At 41.3% G+C, this 23,098-nt stretch overlaps 1 protein-coding gene across 8 annotated transcripts in view; it reads right to left on the reverse strand.

Annotated features, from left to right (window-relative positions):
• ACYP2 (acylphosphatase 2) overlaps positions 1-23,098 on the reverse strand; it is a 161,834-nt gene that overhangs the window by 101,314 nt on the left and 37,422 nt on the right. For 3 of the 8 annotated variants that reach the window (XM_043511907.1, XM_038397752.2, XM_043511906.1), the window contains exons 2-3: positions 18,893-18,909; positions 15,333-15,442 (exon numbers count right to left, since the gene is read on the reverse strand). In XM_043511907.1, the coding sequence (XP_043367842.1) occupies positions 15,333-15,442; positions 18,893-18,909 (127 nt within the window). The other 5 variants (XR_006280307.1, XR_005292296.2, XR_005292294.2 and 2 more) reach the window with 4 other exon arrangements.

Below are 23,098 nucleotides of genomic sequence, written 5' to 3' on the forward strand. Positions count from 1 at the left end.
GAATTCTTTTTTGGTTCATGCATCACTCACAGAATTGATAACAGAGGTCCAATTTAATACTCTTTACCTCGAGGTTTATAGCTCAAATTATATTTTACTACAATACACTTAAGTTATGGTGATACACAATCCAGAAAGAACACAGCTTGATTTCCAGATTGGAGTTGTAGAGCTGATGGCTAGAAAAGCAACTTTTCACCTGTAAACTGAGTATATTTGCTCTGAAAATCACAGACAACACAATAAACATGAAAGCCCACAATGCTTTTTTTTACTGTCACACTTCAGATTGTCACTATTCAGAATTGAATGACACCTCAATGAGTTTCTTTTTCCACTGGAGTCTTCCGTAAATCTGTCAGAGCTTTCAGGACCAGACTCATTTTCCCCACCTTTAAATCTTCCAGGGTTGATGTCCCATACTAAATGCACAATATTTCTGACCTAGGAGTGGATGAGGATGCCATCAAATTCTGTCAATACTACCCACTTACTAACTAGAAGAAAATCACTATTAGGTGTCATACTGTATGATTGAAACATGACTGTTTATATCACTGATACAGCCACTGTTAGACAATTGCAACAAATCTTGAACAAAGCATGTCATGTAAAGTGTCAATGGAAAAGTTATGACTGGCTGAGTATGATGATCCTGTTTATATGCATGTATTATTTTTGTATCTGAAGTTATGAATATTGGCTATATAGAATCATAGGACTGGAAGGATCTCGAGAAGTCATCTAGTCCAGTCCCCTGAATGCATGGCAGGACTAAGTATTATCTACACCATCCCTGACAGCTGTTTGTCTAACCTGCTCTTAAAAATCTCCAATGATGGAGATTCTACAACCTCCCTAGGCAATTTATTCCAGTGCTTAACCACCCTGACAGTTAGGAATTTTTTCTTAATGTCCAACATAAACCTCCCTTGATGCAATTTAAGCCCATTGCTTCTTGTCCAGTCTTCAGAGGTTAAGAAGAACAATTTTTCTCCCTCCTCCTTGTAACAACCTTTTATGTACTTGAAAACTGTTATCACGTCCCCCCTCAGTCTTCTCTTCTCCAGACTAAACAAAGCCAATTTTTTCAATCTTCCCTCACAGGTCCTGTTTTCTACATCTTTAATTGTTTTTGTTGCTCTTCTCTGGACTTTCTCCAACTTGTCCATATCTTTCCTGAAATGTGGCACCCAGAACTGGACACTATACTCCAGTTGACGCCTAATCAGCGCAGAGTAGAACGGAAGAATTACTTCTCGTGTCTTGCTTACAACATTCCTGCTAATACATCCCAAAACGATGTATGCTTTCTTTGCAACAGTGTTACACTGTTGACTCATATTTAGCTTGTGGTCCATTATGACCCCCAGATCCCTTTCCACAGTACTCCTTCCTAGGCAGTCATTTCCCATTTTGTATGTGTGCAAATGATGTCCTTTCTAAATGGAGTACTCTGCATTTGTCCTTATTGAATTTCATCCTATTTATTTCAGACCATTTCTTCAGTTTCTCCAGATCATCTGAATTTTAATCCTATCCTCCAAGCCACTTGCAACCCCTCCCAGTTTGGCATCATCCGCAAACTTTATCAGTGTACCCTTTAAACCATTATCTAAATCACTGATGAAGATATTGAACAGAACCAGATCCAGAACTGAGCCCTGTGGGACCCCACTTGTTATGCCCTTCCAGCATGACTGTGAACCATAGGTAACACTCTCTGGGAACTGTTTTCCAACCAGTTTTGCAGCCACATTATAGTAACTCCATCTAGGTTGCATTTCCCTAGTTTGTTTATGAGAAGGTCATGCGAGATGGTATCAAAAGCTTTACTAAAGTCAAGATATACCACGTCTACCACTTCCCCCATCCACAAGGCTTGTTACCCTTTCAAAGAAAGCTATCAGATTGGTTTGACAAGATTTGTTTTTGACAAATCCATGCTGACTGTTACTTATCACCTTGTTATCTTCTAGATGTTTGCAAATTGATTGCTTAATTATTTGCTCCATTATCTTTCCGGCTACAGAAGTTAAGTTGACTGGTCTGTAGTTCCTTGGGTTGTCCTTATTTCCCTTTTTAAAGATTGGCATTATATTTGCCCTTTTCCACTCCTCTCGAATCTCTCCCATCTTCCATGACTTTTCAAATTGCTAATGGCTCAGATATCTCCTCAATCAGCTCCTTGAGTATTCTAGGATGCATTTTATCAGGGTCTGGTGACTTGAAGAAATCTAACTTGCCAAAGTAACTTTTAACTTGTTCTTTCCCTATTTTAGCCTCTGATCCTACCTCATTTTCACTGGCATTCCCTATGTTAGACATCCAATCACCACCAACCTTCTTGGTGAAAACTGAAACAAAAGTCATTAAGCACCTCTGCCATTATCACATTTTCTATTATTATTATCCTTCCCATCATTGAGTAATGGACCTACCCTTTCCTTGGTCTTCCTCTTGCTTCTAACGTATTTGTAGATTGTTTTCTTGTTACCCTTTATGTCTCTAGCTAGTTTGATCTTGTTTTCTGCCTTGGCTTTTCTAATTTTGTCCCTATATTCTTGTATTTGTTTATATTCATCTTTTGTAATTTGACCTAGTTTCCATTTTTGTAGGACTCTTTTCTGATCTCCTGGTTAAGCAAAGGTGGTCTCTTGCCATACTTCCTATCTTTCCTATGAAGTGGGATAGTTTGCTCTTGTGCCCTTAATAATGTCTCTTTGAAAAACTGCCATCTTCAATAGTTTTCCCCCTTAGACTTGCTTCCCATGGGATCTTACCTACCAACTCCCCCAGTTTGCTAAAATCTGCCTTCTTGAAATCCATTGTCTTTATTTTGCTCTTCTTCCTCCTACCATTCCTTAGAATCATGAACTCTACCATTTCATGATCACTTTCACCCAAGCTGCCTTCCACTTTCAAATTCTCAACCAGTTCCTCCGTTTGTCAAAATCAAATCCAGAACAGCCTCTCCCCTAGTAGCTTTCTCCATCAGAAGTCTGCATCTCAAGAAAGGGGAAAAAACTCATAGGCAGGAGTTGTAGACCAAGCTGGATGAGGAAGCATCTCAGAGAGGTGATTAAGAAAAAGCAGAAAGCCTACAAGGAGTGAAAGATGGGAGGGATTAGCAAGGAAAGCTACCTTATTGAGGTCAGAACATGTAGGGATAAAGTGAGAAAGGCCAAAAGCCATGTAGAGTTGCACCATGCAAAGGGAATTAAAACCAATAGTAAAAGGTTCTATAGCCGTATAAATAAGAAGAAAACTAAGAAAGAAGTGGGACCGCTAAATACTGAGGATGGAATGGAGGTTAAGGATAATTTAGGCATGGCCCAATATCGAAACAAATACTTTGCCTCAGTCTTTAATGAGGCTAATGAGGAGCTTAGGGATAATGGTAGGATGACAAATGGGAATGAGGATATGGAAGTAGATATTACCATATCCAAGGCAGAAACCAAACTCGAACAGCTTAATGGGACTAAATCAGGGGGTGGGGGGGGCAGATAATCTTCATCCAAGAATATTAAAGGAACTGGCAAATGGAATTGCAAGCCCATTAGCAAGAATTTTTAATTAATCTGTAAACTCAGGGGTTGTAATGTATGACTGGAGAATTGCTAACATAGTTCCTATTTTTAAGAAAGGAAAAAAAGTGATCCGGGTAACTACAGGCCTGTTAGTTTAATATCTGTAGTATGCAAGGTCTTGGAAAAAATTTTGGAGGAGAAAGAGTTAAGGTAATTGGGACAAAATACAACATGGTTTTACAAAAGGTAGATCATGCCAAACCAACCTGATCTCCTTGTTTGAGAAGGTAACAGATTTTTTTAGACAAAGGAAATGCAGTGGATCTAATTTACCTTGATTTCAGTAAGGCATTTGATACGGTTCCACATGGGGAATTATTAGCTAAGTTGGAAAAGATGGGGATCAATATGAAAATTGAAAGGTGGATAAGGAACTGGTTAAATGGGAGACTACAACCGGTCATACTGAAAGGTGAACTGTCAGGCTGGAAGGAGGTTACTAGTAGAGTTCCTCAGGGATCGGTTTTGGGACCAATCTTATTTAATCTTTTTATTACTGACCTTGGCACAAAAAGTGGGAATGTGCTAATAAAGTTTGCGGATGACACGAAGCTGGGAGGTATTGCCAATACAGAGAGGGACCGGGATATCATACAGGAAGATCTGGCTGACTTTGTAAACTGGAGTAATAGTAATAGGATGAAATTTAATGGTGAAAAGTGAAAAGTCATGCATTTAGGGATTAATAACAAGAATTTTTGTTATAAACTGGGGGATGCATCTCTTGGAAGTAACAGAGGAGGAGAAGGACCTTGGAGTACTGGTCAATCACAGGATGACTATGAGCTGCCAATGTGATATGGCCGTGAAAAAAGCTAATGCGGTCTTGGGATGCATCAGTTGAGGTATTTCCAGTAGAGATAAGGAGGTGTTAGTGTCGTTGTACAAGGCACTGGTGAGACTTCATCTGGAATATTGTGTGCAGTTCTGATCTCCCATGTTTAAGAAGGATGAATTCAAACTTGAACAGGTACAGAGAAGGGCTACTAGGAGATCCGAGAAATGGAAAGCCTGTCATATGAAAGGTTTCAGAGTAGCAGCCGTGTTAGTCTGTATTCGCAAAAAGAAAAGGAGTACTTGTGGCACCTTAGAGACTAACAAATTTATCAGAGCATAAGCTCCGATGAAGTGAGCTGTAGCTCACGAAAGCTTATGCTCTAATAAATTTGTTAGTCTCTAAGGTGCCACAAGTACTCCTTTTCTTTTTGTCATATGAAAGGAGACAAAGAGCTTGGCTTGTTTAGCCTAACCAAAAGAAGGCTGAGGGGAGATATGATTGCTCTCTACAAATATATCAGAGGGATAAATACCAGGGAGGGAGAGAAATTATTTAAGATCAGTACCAATGTGGACACAAGAACAAATGGATATAAACTGGCCATCAGGAAGTTTAGACTTGAAATTAGATGAAGATTTCTAACCATCAGAGGAGTGAAGTTCTGGAATAGCCTTCCAAGGGGAGCAGTGGACGCAAAAGACATATCTGGCTTCAAGACTAAGCTTGATAAGTTTATGGAGGGGATGGTATGATGGGATAGCCTAATTTTGGCAATTAATTGATCTTTGACTATTAGCGGTAAATATGCCCAATGGCCTGTAATGGAACGCTAGATAGGGTGGGATCTGAGTTACAACAAAGAATTCTGTCTTGGGTATCTGACTGGTAAGTCTTGCCTACATGCTCAAGGTTTAGCTGATAGCCATATTTGGGGTCGGGAAGGAATTTTCCTCCAGGGCAGATTGGCAAAGGCCCTGGGGGTTTTTCGCCTTCCAATGCAGCGTGGGGCACAGGTCACTTGCTGGAGAATTCTCTGCACTTTGAAGTCTTTAAACCACGAGTTTAAAGACATAGGTCAGGGGTTTGTTACAGGAGTGGGTGGGTGAAATTCTGTGGCCTGCGTTGTGCAGGAGGTCAGACTAGACGATCATAATGGTCCCTTCTGACCTTAAAGCCTATGAGTCTTATTTTCTGAAATAAAAAATTGTCTCCAATACATTCCAAGAAGTTGTTGGATAATCTGTGCCCTGCTCTGTTATTTTCCCAACAGATGTCTGAGTAGTTGAAGTCCCCCATCACCACCAAGTCCTGTGCTTTGCATGATTTTGCTAGTTGTTTAAAAAAGGCTCATTCACCTCTTCTTCCTGATTAGGTCGTCTGTAGTAGACCCCTACCCTGACATCACCCTGTTTTTTACCTCTATTATCTTTACCCAGAGACTTTCAACAAGTCTGTCTCAACCTCAGTCTAAGTGTATACATTTTTAATATATAAGGCAACACCTCCACCCTTTTTTCCCTGCCTGCCCTTCCTGAGCAAGCTGTACTCTTCTATACCAATATTCCAGTCATGCGTATTATCCCACCATGTTCTGTGATGCCAACTATGTCATAGTTCTGTTTATTTACTAGCATTTCTAGCTCTTCCTGTTTATTCCCCATACTTCTCGCATTAGTATACAGACATCTAAGATATCTGAATCCTGAAGCACTTAGAGGAGAGGAAAGTGATCAGGAACAGTCAGCATGGATTCACCAAGGGAAGGTCATGCCTGACTAATCTAATCGCCTTTTATGATGAGATTACTGGTTCTGTGGATGAAGGGAAAGCAGTGGATGTATTGTTTCTTGACTTTAGCAAAGCTTTTGACACGGTCTCCCACAGCATTCTTGTCAGCAAGTTAAGGAAGTATGGGCTGGATGAATGCACTATAAGGTGGGTAGAAAGCTGGCTAGATTGTCGGGCTCAACGGGTAGTGATCAATGGCTCCATGTCTAGTTGGCAGCCGGTGTCAAGTGGAGTGCCCCAGGGGTCGGTCCTGGGGCCCGTTTTGTTCAATATCTTCATAAATGACCTGGAGGATGGTGTGGATTGCACTCTCAGCAAATTTGCGGATGATACTAAACTGGGAGGAGTGGTAGATACGCTGGAGGGGAGGGATAGGATACAGAAGGACCTAGACAAATTGGAGGATTGGGCCAAAAGAAATCTAATGAGGTTCAATAAGGATAAATGCAGGGTCCTGCACTTAGGATGGAAGAATCCAATGCACCGCTACAGACTAGGGACCGAATGGCTCGGCAGCAGTTCTGCGGAAAAGGACCTAGGGGTGACAGTGGACGAGAAGCTGGATATGAGTCAGCAGTGTGCCCTTGTTGCCAAGAAGGCCAATGGCATTTTGGGATGTATAAGTAGGGGCATAGCGAGCAGATCGAGGGACGTGATCGTTCCCCTCTATTCGACACTGGTGAGGCCTCATCTGGAGTACTGTGTCCAGTTTTGGGCCCCACACTACAGGAAGGATGTGGATAAATTGGAAAGAGTACAGCGAAGGGCAACAAAAATGATTAGGGGTCTAGAGCACATGACTTATGAGGAGAGGCTGAGGGAGCTGGGATTGTTTAGTCTGCAGAAGAGAAGAATGAGGGGGGATTTGATAGCTGCTTTCAACTACCTGAAAGGGGGTTTCAAAGAGGATGGCTCTAGACTGTTCTCAATGGTAGCAGATGACAGAACGAGGAGTAATGGTCTCAAGTTGCAATGGGGGAGGTTTAGATTGGATATTAGGAAAAACTTTTTCACTAAGAGGGTGGTGAAACACTGGAATGCGTTACCTAGGGAGGTGGTAGAATCTCCTTCCTTAGAGGTTTTTAAGGTCAGGCTTGACAAAGCCCTGGCTGGGATGATTTAACTGGGACTTGGTCCTGCTTTGAGCAGGGGGTTGGACTAGATGACCTTCTGGGGTCCCTTCCAACCCTGATATTCTATGATTCTATGATACTGATTCGATTTCCCCCCTGCCCCAGTTCTGTCTTGTCTTTTCTTTATCCTTGCTATAACAGCCCATGCTCTCCGCAAATTCCGATCCTTCTCCCAAGTCTCCATGTTTTTTACTTACCTGTGGGCTTTGGTCACCTGCCCCCTTCAAACCTAGTTTAAATCCCTCCTCACTAAGTTAGCCAGACTGGATCCAAATATGCCCTTCCCCTTCCTCAATGGATGGACCCCATCTCTGCTTAGCAGTCCTTTTTCTTGAAATAGCATCCCTTGGTCAAGGAAGCTGAAGCCCTCCTAATGACACCATTTTCGCAGCCAGGGATTCACCTCCAGGATGCATCTGTCTCTGCCTGGGCCCCTACCCTTGACCAGAAGGATCGAAGAGAACACCACCTCCACTCCCAACTCCTTCACCCTTACTCCCAGAACCCTATAGTCACTTCTGATCTGCTGAGGGTCACACCTTGCAACATCATTAGTGCCCACATGGTTGAGTAGCATGGGGTAGTAGTCAGAGGGCTGGATGATCCTCAACAATCCCTCTGTAATGTCTCAGATACTGGCTCATGGCAGACAGCATACCATCTGGGATGCCATGTCAGGGCAACAGATGGGTGCCTCCGTCCCCCTCAGAAGACAGTCACCAACCACCACTACCCTATGCTTCCTCCTGGGAGTGGTGGCTGAGATCCTCCCAGCCTTGGGGGTACAAGAAGCCTTGGCTTCTCCTACTCCACCTTTGTGGGTGATTCCTCATCACTTGTTGCCAGGGCAGCATATCGGTTTTCCATCACCATGGTAGGTGGGTTGGGAGTAGGGGTTGAGCACTGCCTGTTGCCAGAAGTAACCAGCGGCCAGTGTCCGCCCTGTAACAGAGCCATATCCTCTTCCCCCGGTGGTGTGACAGCAGTCCTCTGTAGCTGGATAGCTTCCTCAGCCTTGGATGCCTCCACTTGAATACTCTGAAGGAATTCCTCATGGGCACAGATGCTGCTCAGCCTAGCCACCTCCTCCTGTAGCTCTCCCACCTGCTTCCTGAGAGATTCCACCAGCAGGCACCTTTCACACTGGAAGGTCCCCTCAGCCTGGCTTTCTGTGAGTAGGAAATGGAGGCAACAGTCTCTGAAGGATCTCCACACCAGGATCTGGGTAGAGGCATCCAGGGTTGGGTTGTCTGCCTGGATACAGGTGCAGGTGGAGGAGACAGGAGAGGTGCTGGCGATGCGGCAATCATAGTGATTATATTATGTCTCCCTCTCAAACTCCTGTTTGCAGTCCCCTGTTCACTAGCTCATATAGATTTATGTTTCAAACGTGTTTGCTCCTGGGGTAACACCCACCAGGTAATTTACATCTAGTCCGGCAAGCACATTGTGAATGAGCTATTCAAGATGATGGTCCATTAAAAAACACTTAGCTCTCAGGAGTCATTGAAAAAGCTTGTCACCACCCAGTGAGACCTTGTTCAAGCGACCCTGGACTCCATCTTGTGCCCGTAATTTTCCACAGACTAAAACTGAGAGCAATCCCTCAATATGAGAGATGGTATAAAGAACCCTGGAACCATCTCCATTTTGCCTCTTTTCTGCTCTGATCTCTGGATTATGGATTTACACTAAAAAGAGTATATTGACTATGGAATGAGGAGTTTCCAATTTTTTGGAAGTTACCAGAAACTTTACAAGCCAGCAGTCTTTAACATCAGTCATACAAACCTGACCCAAGAACTTTGCAATGATTGTATGTATATGACTTCCTTAAAAATTTTAACTCTCTCTTCTTTCTTTTCTCTTATAAATAAACCTTTAGATATTAGATACTAGAGAATTGGCAACAGCGTGATTATTGGGTAAGATCTGAGTTATATATTGACCTGGATATGTGGCTGATCTCTTGGGATTAGAGGACCCTATATGTGATGAAACTGGTTTTCAATAACCACTCATCATAGAGTCCAGTGTCTGGGTGATAAAGCAAGGGCGAGGATGACTGCATTTTTAACTTCTTGTTAACCAGTGTGGCAAGACAGAAGTTTACTTTTCTTACTGGCTTCATATATCTGATGGTAGAATAACCACCAGTTCGGGGGTGAGTCTGCCCTATTTCTCAGCAGTTTGTCCTGAATCTGGTATTCTCAGCTGTGACCCATTGAGGCATGGTGACATAAGGTGACACAGAGCATTCCCTCTCCCAACTGCATTCTGAGGACCACTAGCAGCTGACAGAATAGAAGATAATCAGGGGCCAAATTATGCTTGCAGTTACACTTGTGTGTAAATTTTAGAGTATTTCTACTGACTTTAGTGGAGATACTCCAAATTTACACCAGTTTATGTGAAAAGAGAATCTGCCTCTCTGAATGGAAATGAAACCCAGGCCTCTTGCAAAGCACTGTGAGTTAGCTACACAATCACCCCTTAAATATTACATTTGAATTATAACAACATTTAATCTAACAAAACTATTCCTGAAAATAAGTGCAAAGCTCGTCTGTTAAACAAATTGCTAATATAGATGTGGACAATTTCTGCAACCCAAAAAAATTTATCTTGCAACCCAAAAAAATCAACTTGACATTAAATCACCAGGACAAAAACCATAGTTACTGTGCATAATGCAGCCATATTATTTAATCACAACTAAATTCCTAAAGATGCAACTTTTAAATGGTTTATCAGGAAATGTAATATTCTTTTTCCGTTTTCTTTTACTCTGCAAAAAGTAGATTTAACTTTAAAAAAAAAAGTTTTGAAACTATTCATATAAAAGAAAATGTTGTCAGAAGCTGCATCTCAAATTGGCTAGATGTAATGCAATTGGCAAAAGAAAGCTTTCACCGTCCATCATCCTTATTACAAGAATGAGGCAATGAACACACATACAAAATGTCCCTGAAAGCTGGCCTGGGAACAACACAGATGGACGGCTGTGCTTCCAGGCAGCCCTCCTAATGATGACAGCCACTACTGTATTCCAGATTTCCATAACCTTAAGAAAAGCCACACCCATGTTTTTAAAGACATTGCAGCATTTGAAGTTTTCATTTCCTGATGGTAGAGACTGCAGGCCTTTTTCGAAATCCAGATTTATATGTTTTGATTTCTTATTATACATATTGTATGAAAACCATTTTAAAAAAATATGAGTTCAACAAGCATCCTAGAAAGTTCCTCAGTCTATTTCTTCACAGAACTATTTCACAAGAATTTAAAAATACATTTACAACAGATAACAGTTTGCCAATGTTCCATTTTAAAAAAATCATGATTCTTAAAGGACATATAAAAATTTAACACATTGCTTTAGGCTAAAAATTAATATAGGCTGAGCCTATATGCTATTTTTTAAAAGTTTAGGAAAAGTACAAAGGTTTTAAATTATAGGAAGCGAACACACCTCCACAACTACCACCTTACCAAATGAAAAGTGTTTTTATCTTTGTACCTCAAAAATGTCTAAAATAAAACAAGAAATATGACCTTGTTATTCCATAACATCGACTAGTGATTTGGATATTTAATCAAAGAAAAATAAGGTCAAGATAGAGAGGTTTAAAAAGCAACTAAAGGGCAAAGTACCTTTTATGCATATGTGAGTTAAATACAAAATCCAATATGGCTATGTAAACTTTTAGTATAGATCTCTATAATTTACTTACACTACATATTCCTAATTTAAATAATGTAATTAAAAATGTAAGTACCAGATATAACTACTACTGCATATATACAGTATAGTTACTTTTTTACAAATTACCTAATAAGTATTGTGACAGGGTCAGGCCAGATGGCTACAGGAAAGTGATAGAAGGCAGATACATTAGCCCCAGGTTAAGTAGGTCTCTTTTCCCTGGGTAAGGTAACAGGGAAGGTTCCAGAACAATCAGGAACTTTCTGGAAACAATTAAGGCAGACAGGCTGATTAGAACACCTGCAGCCAATCAAGAAGCCACCAGAACCAATTAAGACAGGGAGGCTAATCAGGGCACCTGGGTTTAAAAAGGAGCTCACTTCAGTTTGTGGTGTGTGTGTGAGGAGCTGGGAGCAAGAGGCACTAGGAGCTGAGAGTGAGAAGGCATACTACTGGAAGACTAAGAAGTACAAGCATTATCAGACATCAGGAGGAAGGTCCTGTGGTGAGAATAAACAAGGTGTTGGGAGGAGGCCATGGGGAAGTAGCCCAGGAAGTTGTAGCTGTCACGCAGCTGTTACAGGAGCCACTATAGATAGCTGCAACCCACAGGGCCCTAGGCTGGAACCTGGAGTAGAGGGTGGGCCTGGGTTCCCCCCATCCCTGCAATTCCCTACTTGATACCGGAGGAGTTGAACTGGACTGTGGGTTTCACCAGAGGGGAAGATCCCTGGCCTGTTTTCCGATTCACTAGGTAGATCAGCAGAGACTGTGGCGATTGTTCTTCTTCTTTTTCCCCATGCTGGCCTGTGATGAGGCTGAGTGAACGGCAGATTTGAGCCATGAAGTGGTCAAACTGAGGGCTGCTGTGAACCTCTGAGGCGAGCAAATCCGCCAATAAGCGCAGGACCCAGCAAGGCAGAGGAGGAACTTTGTCACAGTAACATTACACTATAATGCACCCAACCCAGAGTACGCTTTGTTATACAAATCTTTCCAATGAAACAATGGTTGTTATATGCTACGGTGTCATAAAACCGTGCAAAGTATTTCCTAAAGTACACAATCACAATCTACTAAAATGGTTCCACAACAGCCCATGATTTATAGAAGTATCTACTTTTTTGGTTTTGATACTCCTGACATTAAAATACTAGTAACAATGAAATGCACATAAAATCTAAATTTGAAATGTTTGTGCTTCTGTAGGATTACGTTTGAAGCTATGGCCAAGCCTACACACAGTTTTTCTACCATATCACTATTTTGGTTGGGGGTATGTGTGATATTTTTACTGAAATTATACCAGTAAAACCTCTAATGTGGATGCAGTTTTAACATCATAAAGGTGACTTACACTGGTATAGCTTATTCCCCCTCTACGTGGTACAACTTTTGTGTGTAGGCAAGCTCTATGTCTTCAGCTTTACCTATTGTGATTTGGTGCTACAGCAAATAAAGTATGTACAATCATATATTGCTTTTGTAATGCCTCATAACTAAAACAAGCTACAGTTACTGTAATAAGCTTTACCTCGGAAGCTCATATAATACCATCAGAGCTGCATTATATCATTTGTTAAGTGTCTTATAGCAGTTTCCACCCAAAATTTCAGCTCCACTGGCATGACACTGTCTTGCATAAAGGGACAGATATCAAAATGTAGATGTTGACTATGTGTGTTAGGAAAGCCTCTGAAAGTGGAATAAATTAAGTAATAACTATGACAAATAATTTGGCTTAATCTTTAAGAACTTCACATTTCTGGAATGAGCAAAATAGTTAGTTTTCTTTTTAAATGTTTCACAATAGCAAATATGAGTTAAATATTGGAAATGCCTATCCAAAATATGCAATGGACGAGCAATATTTTGTGGCATATTGTCACACACTTCTGGAAAATAAGAAGCTTGCCACCCATCTGATTGTTTCCTAGGAAACACATCTACAGTAAGAAGTACTCTGCAATAAGCTAGCAAACACTTTTTGGAGTCACTTTGTCCACTTTCCTTATCTTCCAATTTGAGAGTTATCACCTGCTCCTCTTTGGGGACGGTAATCTTGTTTGAGAAGCAAGGGTGTTTCTGAATTAAAGGGCACATGTGACAGAAGTGACAGGTTTTTTTGCCACAGAAACTATCTTTCTTTTTAAAAACCTGTTCCTTTAGGTCTTGCCTAAACCAGGGATTGAGAGCAACAGAGACAGCCATTTCTATTGAGCTGAAGCAAACAAGTGTTCTTCAGTTTAGCTTTAAATGCCAGAACATCTTGAGAAAATTTTGAACATCAATAATGAACAAGTTCCTGAACACTCCCTTTAGACTTTTTTATCCCATTCATGACTGTGCCTTTTGTTAAATCATTGTCCTTGCCTAATACAACTTCCTTTTTTCTTTATACCAAGCAACTGCCATCTCACACACACACACACACACACACCTGACTTCTTTTGGTTTGTCTTCCATCACTAAACTCAACACCAGTATCATCTGTCATGTCTCACACATTTGACAAGTAAAAACACTCCAAAACCACACAAAATCGTAGCAATGTTAGTGTGGCCCAGGGGATAGGGTGCTGGACTCAGAAGATCTGGATTTTGTCACTTATCTGCTATATGACCTTAGGCAAGTTATGTCATCTCTCTGTCTTATTTTGATTGTAAACTCTTCTGGATAGGGAATCTCTCTTACTATGTTTTTGTAGAGTGCCTATCAAAGTAGGAACTCAATCGCAGTAGAGGGCAGTAAGCACTACTGTAATACCAAAATATAATAGTCACTTAACTGTGTGAGGTAAGCAAATTATATTATGTGCAACTGTAACTCATCCACCCCAATCCATCATCATCAGGGTTTGAACTCTGGACCTTCAGCACAGTCGGCACTCACTACAGTGAAAGGAGTAACTCCAGTAACAGGCAGCAGGAGTAGGCTGTAATCATTTGTGGACCACCTATTAGGAAATGCACAACATACTGAAACAATGATTACATGTGCAGGAGTAGCCTCATTTTACCTACAGCATAATCAGATACATAGATTTGGGAGGTTCTTAAAAAGAGGCAGTGTGGCTAATGAAATAAGACTTTTGTCTGCCGTATTCTATTTTCAGTTTCTGTTGCTTCTCAGGGTGGTATGAGGCCTTGCTCAATGACAGGTATTGTGAAAGGAACCGAATTACCAACAGCAGTTAGAAAACATGAGTGTAAGGTCTCCTTGATCCTAGCCTGGTGCAAATGCCCCTAGCCCAATGTGTATTTTGATAGGGCAAGTAGGACAAGGAAGAGGATCTATTTTGTCTGATTCCCATCTGGAGATACTATATGTGCCATGCTAAAAAGAGATACTGGGGAGCATGCCTAGTACATGTGGTATCTTGAAAAGTTTTAGCAGAAAGCCTTCAGCAACCTCTGCTGGGCATAATACAGATTGCAAATGGCAATTTTGACATTTTATAATTCACCAGATCTGAATGGATTTCCATGTGGACAACAAAAGACAAGTCTCTAATATGAGGACTATCCTTTTGCAAAATTGTGAAGTTCTGCTACAACTTACGGAGGAACTAGAATCCTTGAAAAACAGGTCAGAAAAGTTTGTATACTGAGGTTAGGCAACCTCCATATAAGGATATCTACTACTCTGTTCATAATAATTTAAGAACCAGAGGAAAAGTAAGTCTATTTTATTCATCCAAGCAGTATGAAAGCTAACAGATTAGCACTTGTCACCAAGAACATACAGTTTTAAATTTTTTTTAAGTTTTAAATTTAAAATAGTATCTCAGAGCTTAGTGCTGGAGGTAGACATCTTGGTAAAAATGGTAGCATTTAGGGCACTCGCTCACAGAAGACCCATGGAAAATACTATTACATTGCAGTGGTTCCAAGACTTTTTAGTTGTCATTGGAGGGGAAGGCCCTACTTACAGTGGACAGGTAGGCAGACACATTCCTCCCCATCACCAACACCATTTTCCCTCATCCTATGTCCTGGCACAATTGGTGGTCTTTTCCTCATATTGTTCATTTCCTTCTTTCTGATCCTATTAATTTGTCTATTCTGTTTTCCTCTTTCTAATTTTTTGTTTTTCCCACTTCAAGGTCTTTTTTGTTTTTCTATTTTTAATATTCCTTTTTGCTCCTCTTCCCAGTTCTCCCATACACCAGAAGGCTGCTCAGGAGTCAAGATGGCATGTTTCTAACAACCTTGATTTGTTATTGTTATAGTAAGTCACTGATACTTAAATCTAATTTTACATTCTCTTCAGAATCATTTTAACAAATTCGACAGGTTAATGAGGCTAACACCCATTGACAAAGAAGTACTTACATTGCATTTACTTTATCTTCTGGGCCCTGAACTTGGCCAGTAACAGTCCCTTGTCTGGTATTTTTAACCCAGCCAACTACTCCCATTTTCCTAGCTTCTTCTTCTGTGTACTGATTTGGAAAATAAAACAAAAAATACAAATAGTATATTCAGCACCAGCAGTTATGACACACACATATTGTGCATGAGTGGTCTTAAAGCCCCAGTTTCATTTCCACAACTTTCTTAAAACCAACTCTTCCTAAAAAGTATCTGTAGATATTAATGCACCTACCCAAACATCAGGATTTTCCTGCCGGTTCTGGACTTGCAGCAGAAGCAGACAATTTTTCAACAAGAAAGTGAGACTTATCCCCCTTGTGCTTATCAGTGTTTATCATAACATCATCCCTTGACGCCACTTCCAAGTTACACTGCAGGCAATAAGGCAAGTAGCAGTATTGCTTCTTTGGGATAATTTTCTCATGCTATGTCAGAACCTATTGATGGTTCCATCTGGGGAGAAGACAAAAAAATCTATACTCTCCATTTTAACAATTTTCAACATATGTTATCATCTTGTGCAGAGGTCAAGGGTCTTCCACATCACCCCATAGCTGCCACTTTGAAGAAATAACACTGGCAGCAAAAAACAAAAGCCTGTAAAAACTTCATCTTTTGTTAAAGCACTTCTGAATTTGCTACACTTCCTTAAGGAGCTATGACATCCCATCTTCAAGCAAACTGTCAAAATAATTAGTAACTTGCCTTGAGAAGTAAATGAAGAACAAAACACTTGAAGAAGAGGGAATTGTGGTAGCAATAAAGATTGAAGTCCAGTTAATTGTTCAAGTTGTTAATATGACTCTTTTTGCAATACATTATTATTGTGAATTTATGCTGATTGTCACTTATTCACTTCCTGAGCTGGCTTCAGCCACTTCAGTTTATCTCCACTATTTTTTAAGTTTTGCTATTCTGTATTATCTATCTCTCTCATACTTAAGTAACGTATGTGTATCTTTAAATATACATGTTCTAAAACCACAAAACTGCACAGAATAGGAAGTCCACCTCTCTGAAATCCAGCAAAGAATTACTCTTTCTTCTTTGGATGGAATAAGTCAATCAATATTCGCCAACACATGTTCTTCTACTTCTCAGACATCAGTTGTATAAATATAGATATCACAGGTATTTTAACTATCTACATCTTTTCTAAATCAATCAAGGAGAAACAATCTGTGTGCAAACATGCATCTCATGTTTACATGCTGCACTGCAGAGTATAGTCAGACTCACCACTATTGTGAACTTTAATGCAGTTTTCAAAGATATAGTTGGGAGTTTTCCACTCTGTTTTACATGTGGCTCAATAATACACTAATATACCAGAGTATGCATAGAGGCTCTCTCTTTATATATCTTTATCCAGTTGCATATATTGCACTCAGATTTGGCTATTAGCCTCTGGGGACTATATTGTAGTATACTTCGTATTCACTCAACTGGGCTGGCCTAGGCTGCTATGAATGAACAGTCATTATTGATTAGTTCACTGGAGAACTGTTCCTGTTTAGACATTATCAGTACAATTTCAGTGTTTTACTGTCTTCAGTCGCATCTGTTAAACAGTAACAAAGAGAATTTTTAAATTGTCTATTTAGTTATATTTGCCTGCAGATAAAGCATCAAAATATAAGAGAGGCATAGACTTGTTGTTTCCTCACACAAAACACTCAATACTCACTTCTCTCCACTTAAATATAAAGCAGGCATGGGAGGATGTCATGACTTTCAATCACACACAGACATAGATTCGCACTTCCAAGTTAACAGTAACTTAGCACAAAGCAATGGACCATATATCTGATGGAGTGGCAACTCAGCACAGGAGCCCAGAGTACCAGAGATAGACCAGAGCTGACTGGGTAGAATGAATGATGTCACTAAATTCAAGACATATGTTATACTCTAAGTCCTTCAGCCATTTCATCTTTTAGCTGTTTTACAAGTATAACCATATATTGAAAAAGCTTTATGTTTAATATTAAACATAGGTCAGTATTTTCAGAAAATACAGTATTCTAGCTATTTCCACTTTGTGAAACGTGTCCTCTTGTTTTCTGAGTTTCTGCCTTTCTTTTGAATTGTAATGCTCCTGCTACAGGTTCAGAACTGGTGGAGAAGCTTGGGTGGGATCTGAGCTGCAGAGACCAAACTTCCACATCATGGGATTATTAGACATCATCTGTCAGAAAAAAAATCATAAGCACTGTAGCTTCATTTCTTTAATTCTCTGAAGAATTAACACTGCACTTTTATTTTCATAAAGAAAAATAAAAAAAGAATACACGTTGCTTCAGTAGCTCAAAACTAACGTTTTCCATTCAACACATTGTCAGACCTTTATGATGTTTAAATTCAGTGATTGAAGCCTCTAGATCGGGATCTCAAACACGCGGCCCATGAGGTTACTTTCTGTAGGCTGCCAGCCCCCGCCCCCCCCCCAGCGCTTACCTAGAGCGGTTCCGGCCCAGTGTGCACTGGCGGCAGGACTGGCTCCCTGCCAGCCTGCCCTGCTCCCGCGCCGCTCCGGGAAGCGGCCGGAACCTGGGGGAGGGGGGCATAGGGGTCTGTGTGTTGCCCTTGCTTCCAGGCACCGCCCCCCGCAGCTCCCATTGGCCTGGAACGGGGAACCGCGGTCAATGGGAGCTTCAGGGAAGGTACCTGGAGGGGCGGCCAGGGCAACACACAGAGCCCTCTGCCCCCACTTCCCCAGGTTCTGGCCGCTTCTCGGAGTGGCACTGGGTCAGGGCAGGCAGGCAGCCTGCCCTGCTCCCAGTGCGCGCCAGGCTGGAGCCCTCTCCCCCAAACCCCTCCTGAACCCCACCCCCCTTCCCTGAGTCCCCTGCTGCACCCCGCCCCCTCCTGCACCCGAACCCCCGGTCGCACTCTGCACACCTCCTGCACTCCCTGCCGCACCCCTCACCCCAACTCCCTGCCCTGAGCCCCCTGCCACACACTATACACCTCCTGCATCTCAACTCCCTGCCCTGATCCCCCGCCACACCCCTCCTGCACCCCCTGGGGGCAGGGAGGGGGTGGAGCTGGAGTGGGGATTTCAGGGAAGGGGTGGGAAAAGCTGGGGTAGGGGCTGGGCCTCATGGAAGGGGTGGAGTGGGGGCGGGGCCGGGGGCAGCAAGGGTGGGGTGTCAGTGATGCGGCCCTCGGGCCAATGTACTAGTCCTCATGTGGCCCTCGTGGTCATTTGAGTTTGAGACCCCTGCTCTAGATATTACTGTGATACAAACAAATTGAATAACATCAATATGAATAAACTTTTCTTAAAAGAATTCTACTTTAATAGTCGGATTATTCTATACCATGTATCTACTATAAAAAGAACCTATGATTTAAAAAAACAACAACAAAACCACACGATACTTAACTGTCCAGCTAAGGACTGAAAACGCCAGTTGGATTCCTTTGTACTCCACTATAGGCCTCCTACAATATTTTTAGCATTGGAAATATTACACTGTTGTAATATAAACTTGGCACACTGCATGCTGCCTTACCATTCTGAAACAAACACCTAGAAAAAAATGAAAAGAAAAGAGATTAATTTGACAGAATTAATGCCATTGCTAACAACTTTACCCAATTTGTGTGTCTGTAAACTAAACTGAGTACTAGAGGTTTGTTCTAGTCATTTTCTATGAAACTTTAAAGAATGGTTATACCTACTTATCACACTTGTAAAAAACAGATAGCTACTTAGGAGCCAGGTTTATACATACATACATACATGTTTTGACCTTATTATTAGGGCCCTACCAAAATCACGGTCCATTTTAGTCAATTTCATGGTCATCGGATTTTAAAAATTGTAAATTTCATGATTTTAGCTATTTAAAGTTCAAATTTCACGGTGTTGTAATTGTAGAGGTCCTGACCCAAAAAGGAGTTGGGGAGGGAGGGTGTCACAAGGTTATTGTAGATGCGGGTTGAGGTACTGCTACCCTTACTTCTGCACTGCTGCTGGCAGCGGTGCTGCCTTCAAAGCTGGGCAGCTGGAGAGGAGCAGCTGCTGTCTGGGAGACCAGCTCTGAAGGCAGAGCCGCTACCAGCAGCAGTGCAGAAGTAAGGCTGGCGTTGTATGGTATTGCCACCCTTACTTCTGTGCTGCTGCTGCTGGCAGGGCGCTGCCTTCAGAGCTGGGCTCCTGGCCAACAGCCACCGCTCAACGGCCAGCCAGCTCTGAAGGCAGCACAGAAGAAAGGATGGCAATACCATGATCCCCCTAAAATAACCTTGCAACCCCCCTGTGACTCCCTTTTGGGTCTGGACCCCCAATTTGAGAAACACTGGTCTTTCCCATGAAATCTGTAGAGTACAGTGTAAAAGCACACAAAAGAACAAATTTCATGGTGGGAGACCAGATTTCACAGTCTATGATGCTTTTTTCATGGCCATTAATTTGGTACAGCCCTACTTATTATGGTCTTCCTTAGGACAAATAATGACAGAGAAAATGTCTTACTTGTAATCCTGCTTCTCTGAATATATCGATTTGAAGGATTCTCTATCCCTAACCTTAACTTCTTAGCAATATAGCAGAAGAAGAAAAGGAGTACTTGTGGCACCTTAGAGACTAACAAATTTATTAGAGCATAAGCTTTCGTGAGCTACAGCTCACTTCATCGGATGCATTTGGTGGAAAAAACAGAGGAGAGATTTATATACACACACACAGAGAACATGAAACAATGGGTTTATCATACACACTGTAAGGAGAGTGATCACTTAAGATAAGCCATCACCAACAGCGGGGGGGGGAAGGAGGAAAACCTTTCATGGTAACAAGCAGGTAGGCTAATTCCAGCAGTTAACAAGAATATCAGAGGAACAGTGGGGGGTGGGGTGGGAGGGAGAAATACCATGGGGAAATAGCTTTACTTTGTGTAATGACTCATCCATTCCCAGTCTCTATTCAAGCCTAAGTTAATTGTATCCAGTTTGCAAATTAATTCCAATTCAGCAGTCTAGGTGCCACAAGTACTCCTTTTCTTTCACTTAGGCTTGAATAGAGACTGGGAATGGATGAGTCATTACACAAAGTAAAACTATTTCCCCATGGTATTTCTCCCTCCCACCCCACCCCCCACTGTTCCTCTGATATTCTTGTTAACTGCTGGAATTAGCCTACCTGCTTGTCACCATGAAAGGTTTTCCTCCTTCCCCCCCCTGCTGTTGGTGATGGCTTATCTTAAGTGATCACTCTCCTTACAGTGTGTATGATAAACCCATTGTTTCATGTTCTCTGTGTGTGTGTATATAAATCTCTCCTCTGTTTTTTCCACCAAATGCATCCGATGAAGTGAGCTGTAGCTCACGAAAGCTTATGCTCTAATAAATTTGTTAGTCTCTAAGGTGCCACAAGTACTCCTTTTCTTTTTGCGAATACAGACTAACACGGCTGCTACTCTGAAAATAGCAGAAGAACACTCCTAGGGCTTCAGGTTTTAATCCTTGAAGACTAACCGTAGGAAGGTAAAAGAAAAGCTAGGCCCCCTTGATTCTTGCATCATGTACTTAATTTTTCTGCAAGCATCCCAGGAGCCCCCCCTCCTCTTTTTTTATTTTTTTAACCAACGCCTCATGTTGAACATCCAGAATTGGCATTTTCTTTCTGGGAACTTTGCCTACCACGCAATTGAAGAAACTGAGTGGAATGTTCAGAAGGCTCACAAGGACAAGTAGAGTGCAAGCCATATTCCCTATCCCACTACTGCTGCCCTCAAGACTCACAAACTAGAAGAGTTCCATCATCTTCTGCTAAGGAGGTAAGACCTGTAGTCAAAATCCTGCATAGATAGTATCTTTAGAGAACGCAGAATGTCAACAGTCTCCAAGTACGAACTAAATACTATATTATAAAAACATATTTCCAAGCTTTTAGCTACCCAACTGGTGGCCTACTCCCTCAACAAAATTAAGGTTGCAAAACTTATGTATGAGAACATATATAAGCAGAATATATATAACCTTTTATGCATTTTTTTTTTAGAAAACTACAGAACACTATCTGAACAGATTTCAGAGTAGCAGCCGTGTTAGTCTGTATTCGCAAAAAGAAAAGGAGTACTTGTGGCACCTTAGAGACTAACAAATTTATTAGAGCATAAGCTTTCGTGAGCTACAGCTCACTTCATCGGATGCATATCTGAACAGAGACAGTTTATACCTTCATGGAGAAAGTACTGAGTCCTTAGTTATGCAGAATAGATAAGAGTTATATCATGCATTAAACAAACAAACAAGAATTCCATTTTTATGTGCTTTTCCATTTTTTTATGTACTTTTTCCATTTTTATATTTTATTATTATTACAGCAATGTTTAGTGACCCCTACCAGTATCAGCCCACATTGAGCTAGACATTGTACAAACAAGTAGTAGTAACATGGATCTCTCTCATTCAGTTTATGATGTTTGTATTTTTATTCCTGTTTATACCTATATAATCCATAGTCTTCCTTCATACCATCCACTCAAGCATGATCAAAAAGATATCAGGCCAACTTTATCACTGGTATAGGCAAATACAATTCCATCAAAGTAAGTAGTGTTATATCCATTTTTACCATGTAAATTTGATCCATCAGCTGCCAGGTAATATGGTTTGTGATTTTTATAAAAAATTTTAATGCAGAACTAAATAATGTTTTGCTGATCCTCTATTACTGATTTATCTATGGTGCATATTCTGACAATCTGAGCAAGTTGTCAATACTTTCAGCTAACAACAATGTATTTTAAATAGAGTTACAATATGACAGAACCAAACAGGAGACCTGCACTTGCCAGATAACTTACAAAGATAGTGATGTTTGCAGTGTTGCTATGTTTGTCCCAAGGTATTAGAGAGACAAGGTGGAAGAGGTAATATCTTTTATTGGACCAATTGAATTGTGGTATTCTGAGTACCTTTCCCAGACCTGAAGAAGAGATCTGTGTAAGCTTGAAAGCTTACTCGTTCACCAACAGAAGTTGGTCCAGTAAAATATATTACCTCACCCACCTTCTCTGTCTAAAGATATTCATGTAATTTAAGCAATGCCCTTGTAGTTTGTCTTGTACTATTGCCAACATCTCCTCTTTAGTCAAACTGTCTTAGTTAAATTATGTAGAAAAACCAGTTACCTTTCGTAACTGTTGTTCTTCAAGATGTGTTGCTCATGTCCATTCCATTATAGGTATGGGTATGCCCACATGCAGAGTTGTCGGAGACTTTTGCCTTCGCTGTATCTGTAAGGTTGGCTGTGGCACCCCCTTGAGTGCCGCACTCATGCATTGGTATATTAGGCGCTGCCGACTCTATGCCCTCTCAGTTCCTTCTTACTGGCAATTCCGACAGAGGGGTAGGAGGGCGGATAATGCAATGGACATGAGCAACATCTCAAAGAACAACAGTTATGAAAGATAACCGTTTTTTTCTTCAAGTGCTTGCTCATGTTGATTCCATTCTAGGTGACTCACAAGCAGTATCTACATAGGTAGGCTCGGAGTTCACAGTTTCGCAGCTTGCAGTACTGCCCTACCAAAGCCAGCATTGTCCCGGGCCTGCTGGATCAGTGCATAGCGGGACGTAAACATATGGACGGATGACCAGGTGGTTGCCCTGCAGATGTCCTGGATAGGCACCTGGGCCAGAAAAGCTGCCAAAGAGGCCTGTGCCCTGGTTGAGTGGGTGGTGACAATCGCTGGGGGCAGCACCTTCAC

The sequence above is a fragment of the Dermochelys coriacea genome, chromosome 3, assembly GCF_009764565.3.
Source record: "Dermochelys coriacea isolate rDerCor1 chromosome 3, rDerCor1.pri.v4, whole genome shotgun sequence".
NCBI lineage: Eukaryota > Metazoa > Chordata > Testudines > Dermochelyidae > Dermochelys > Dermochelys coriacea.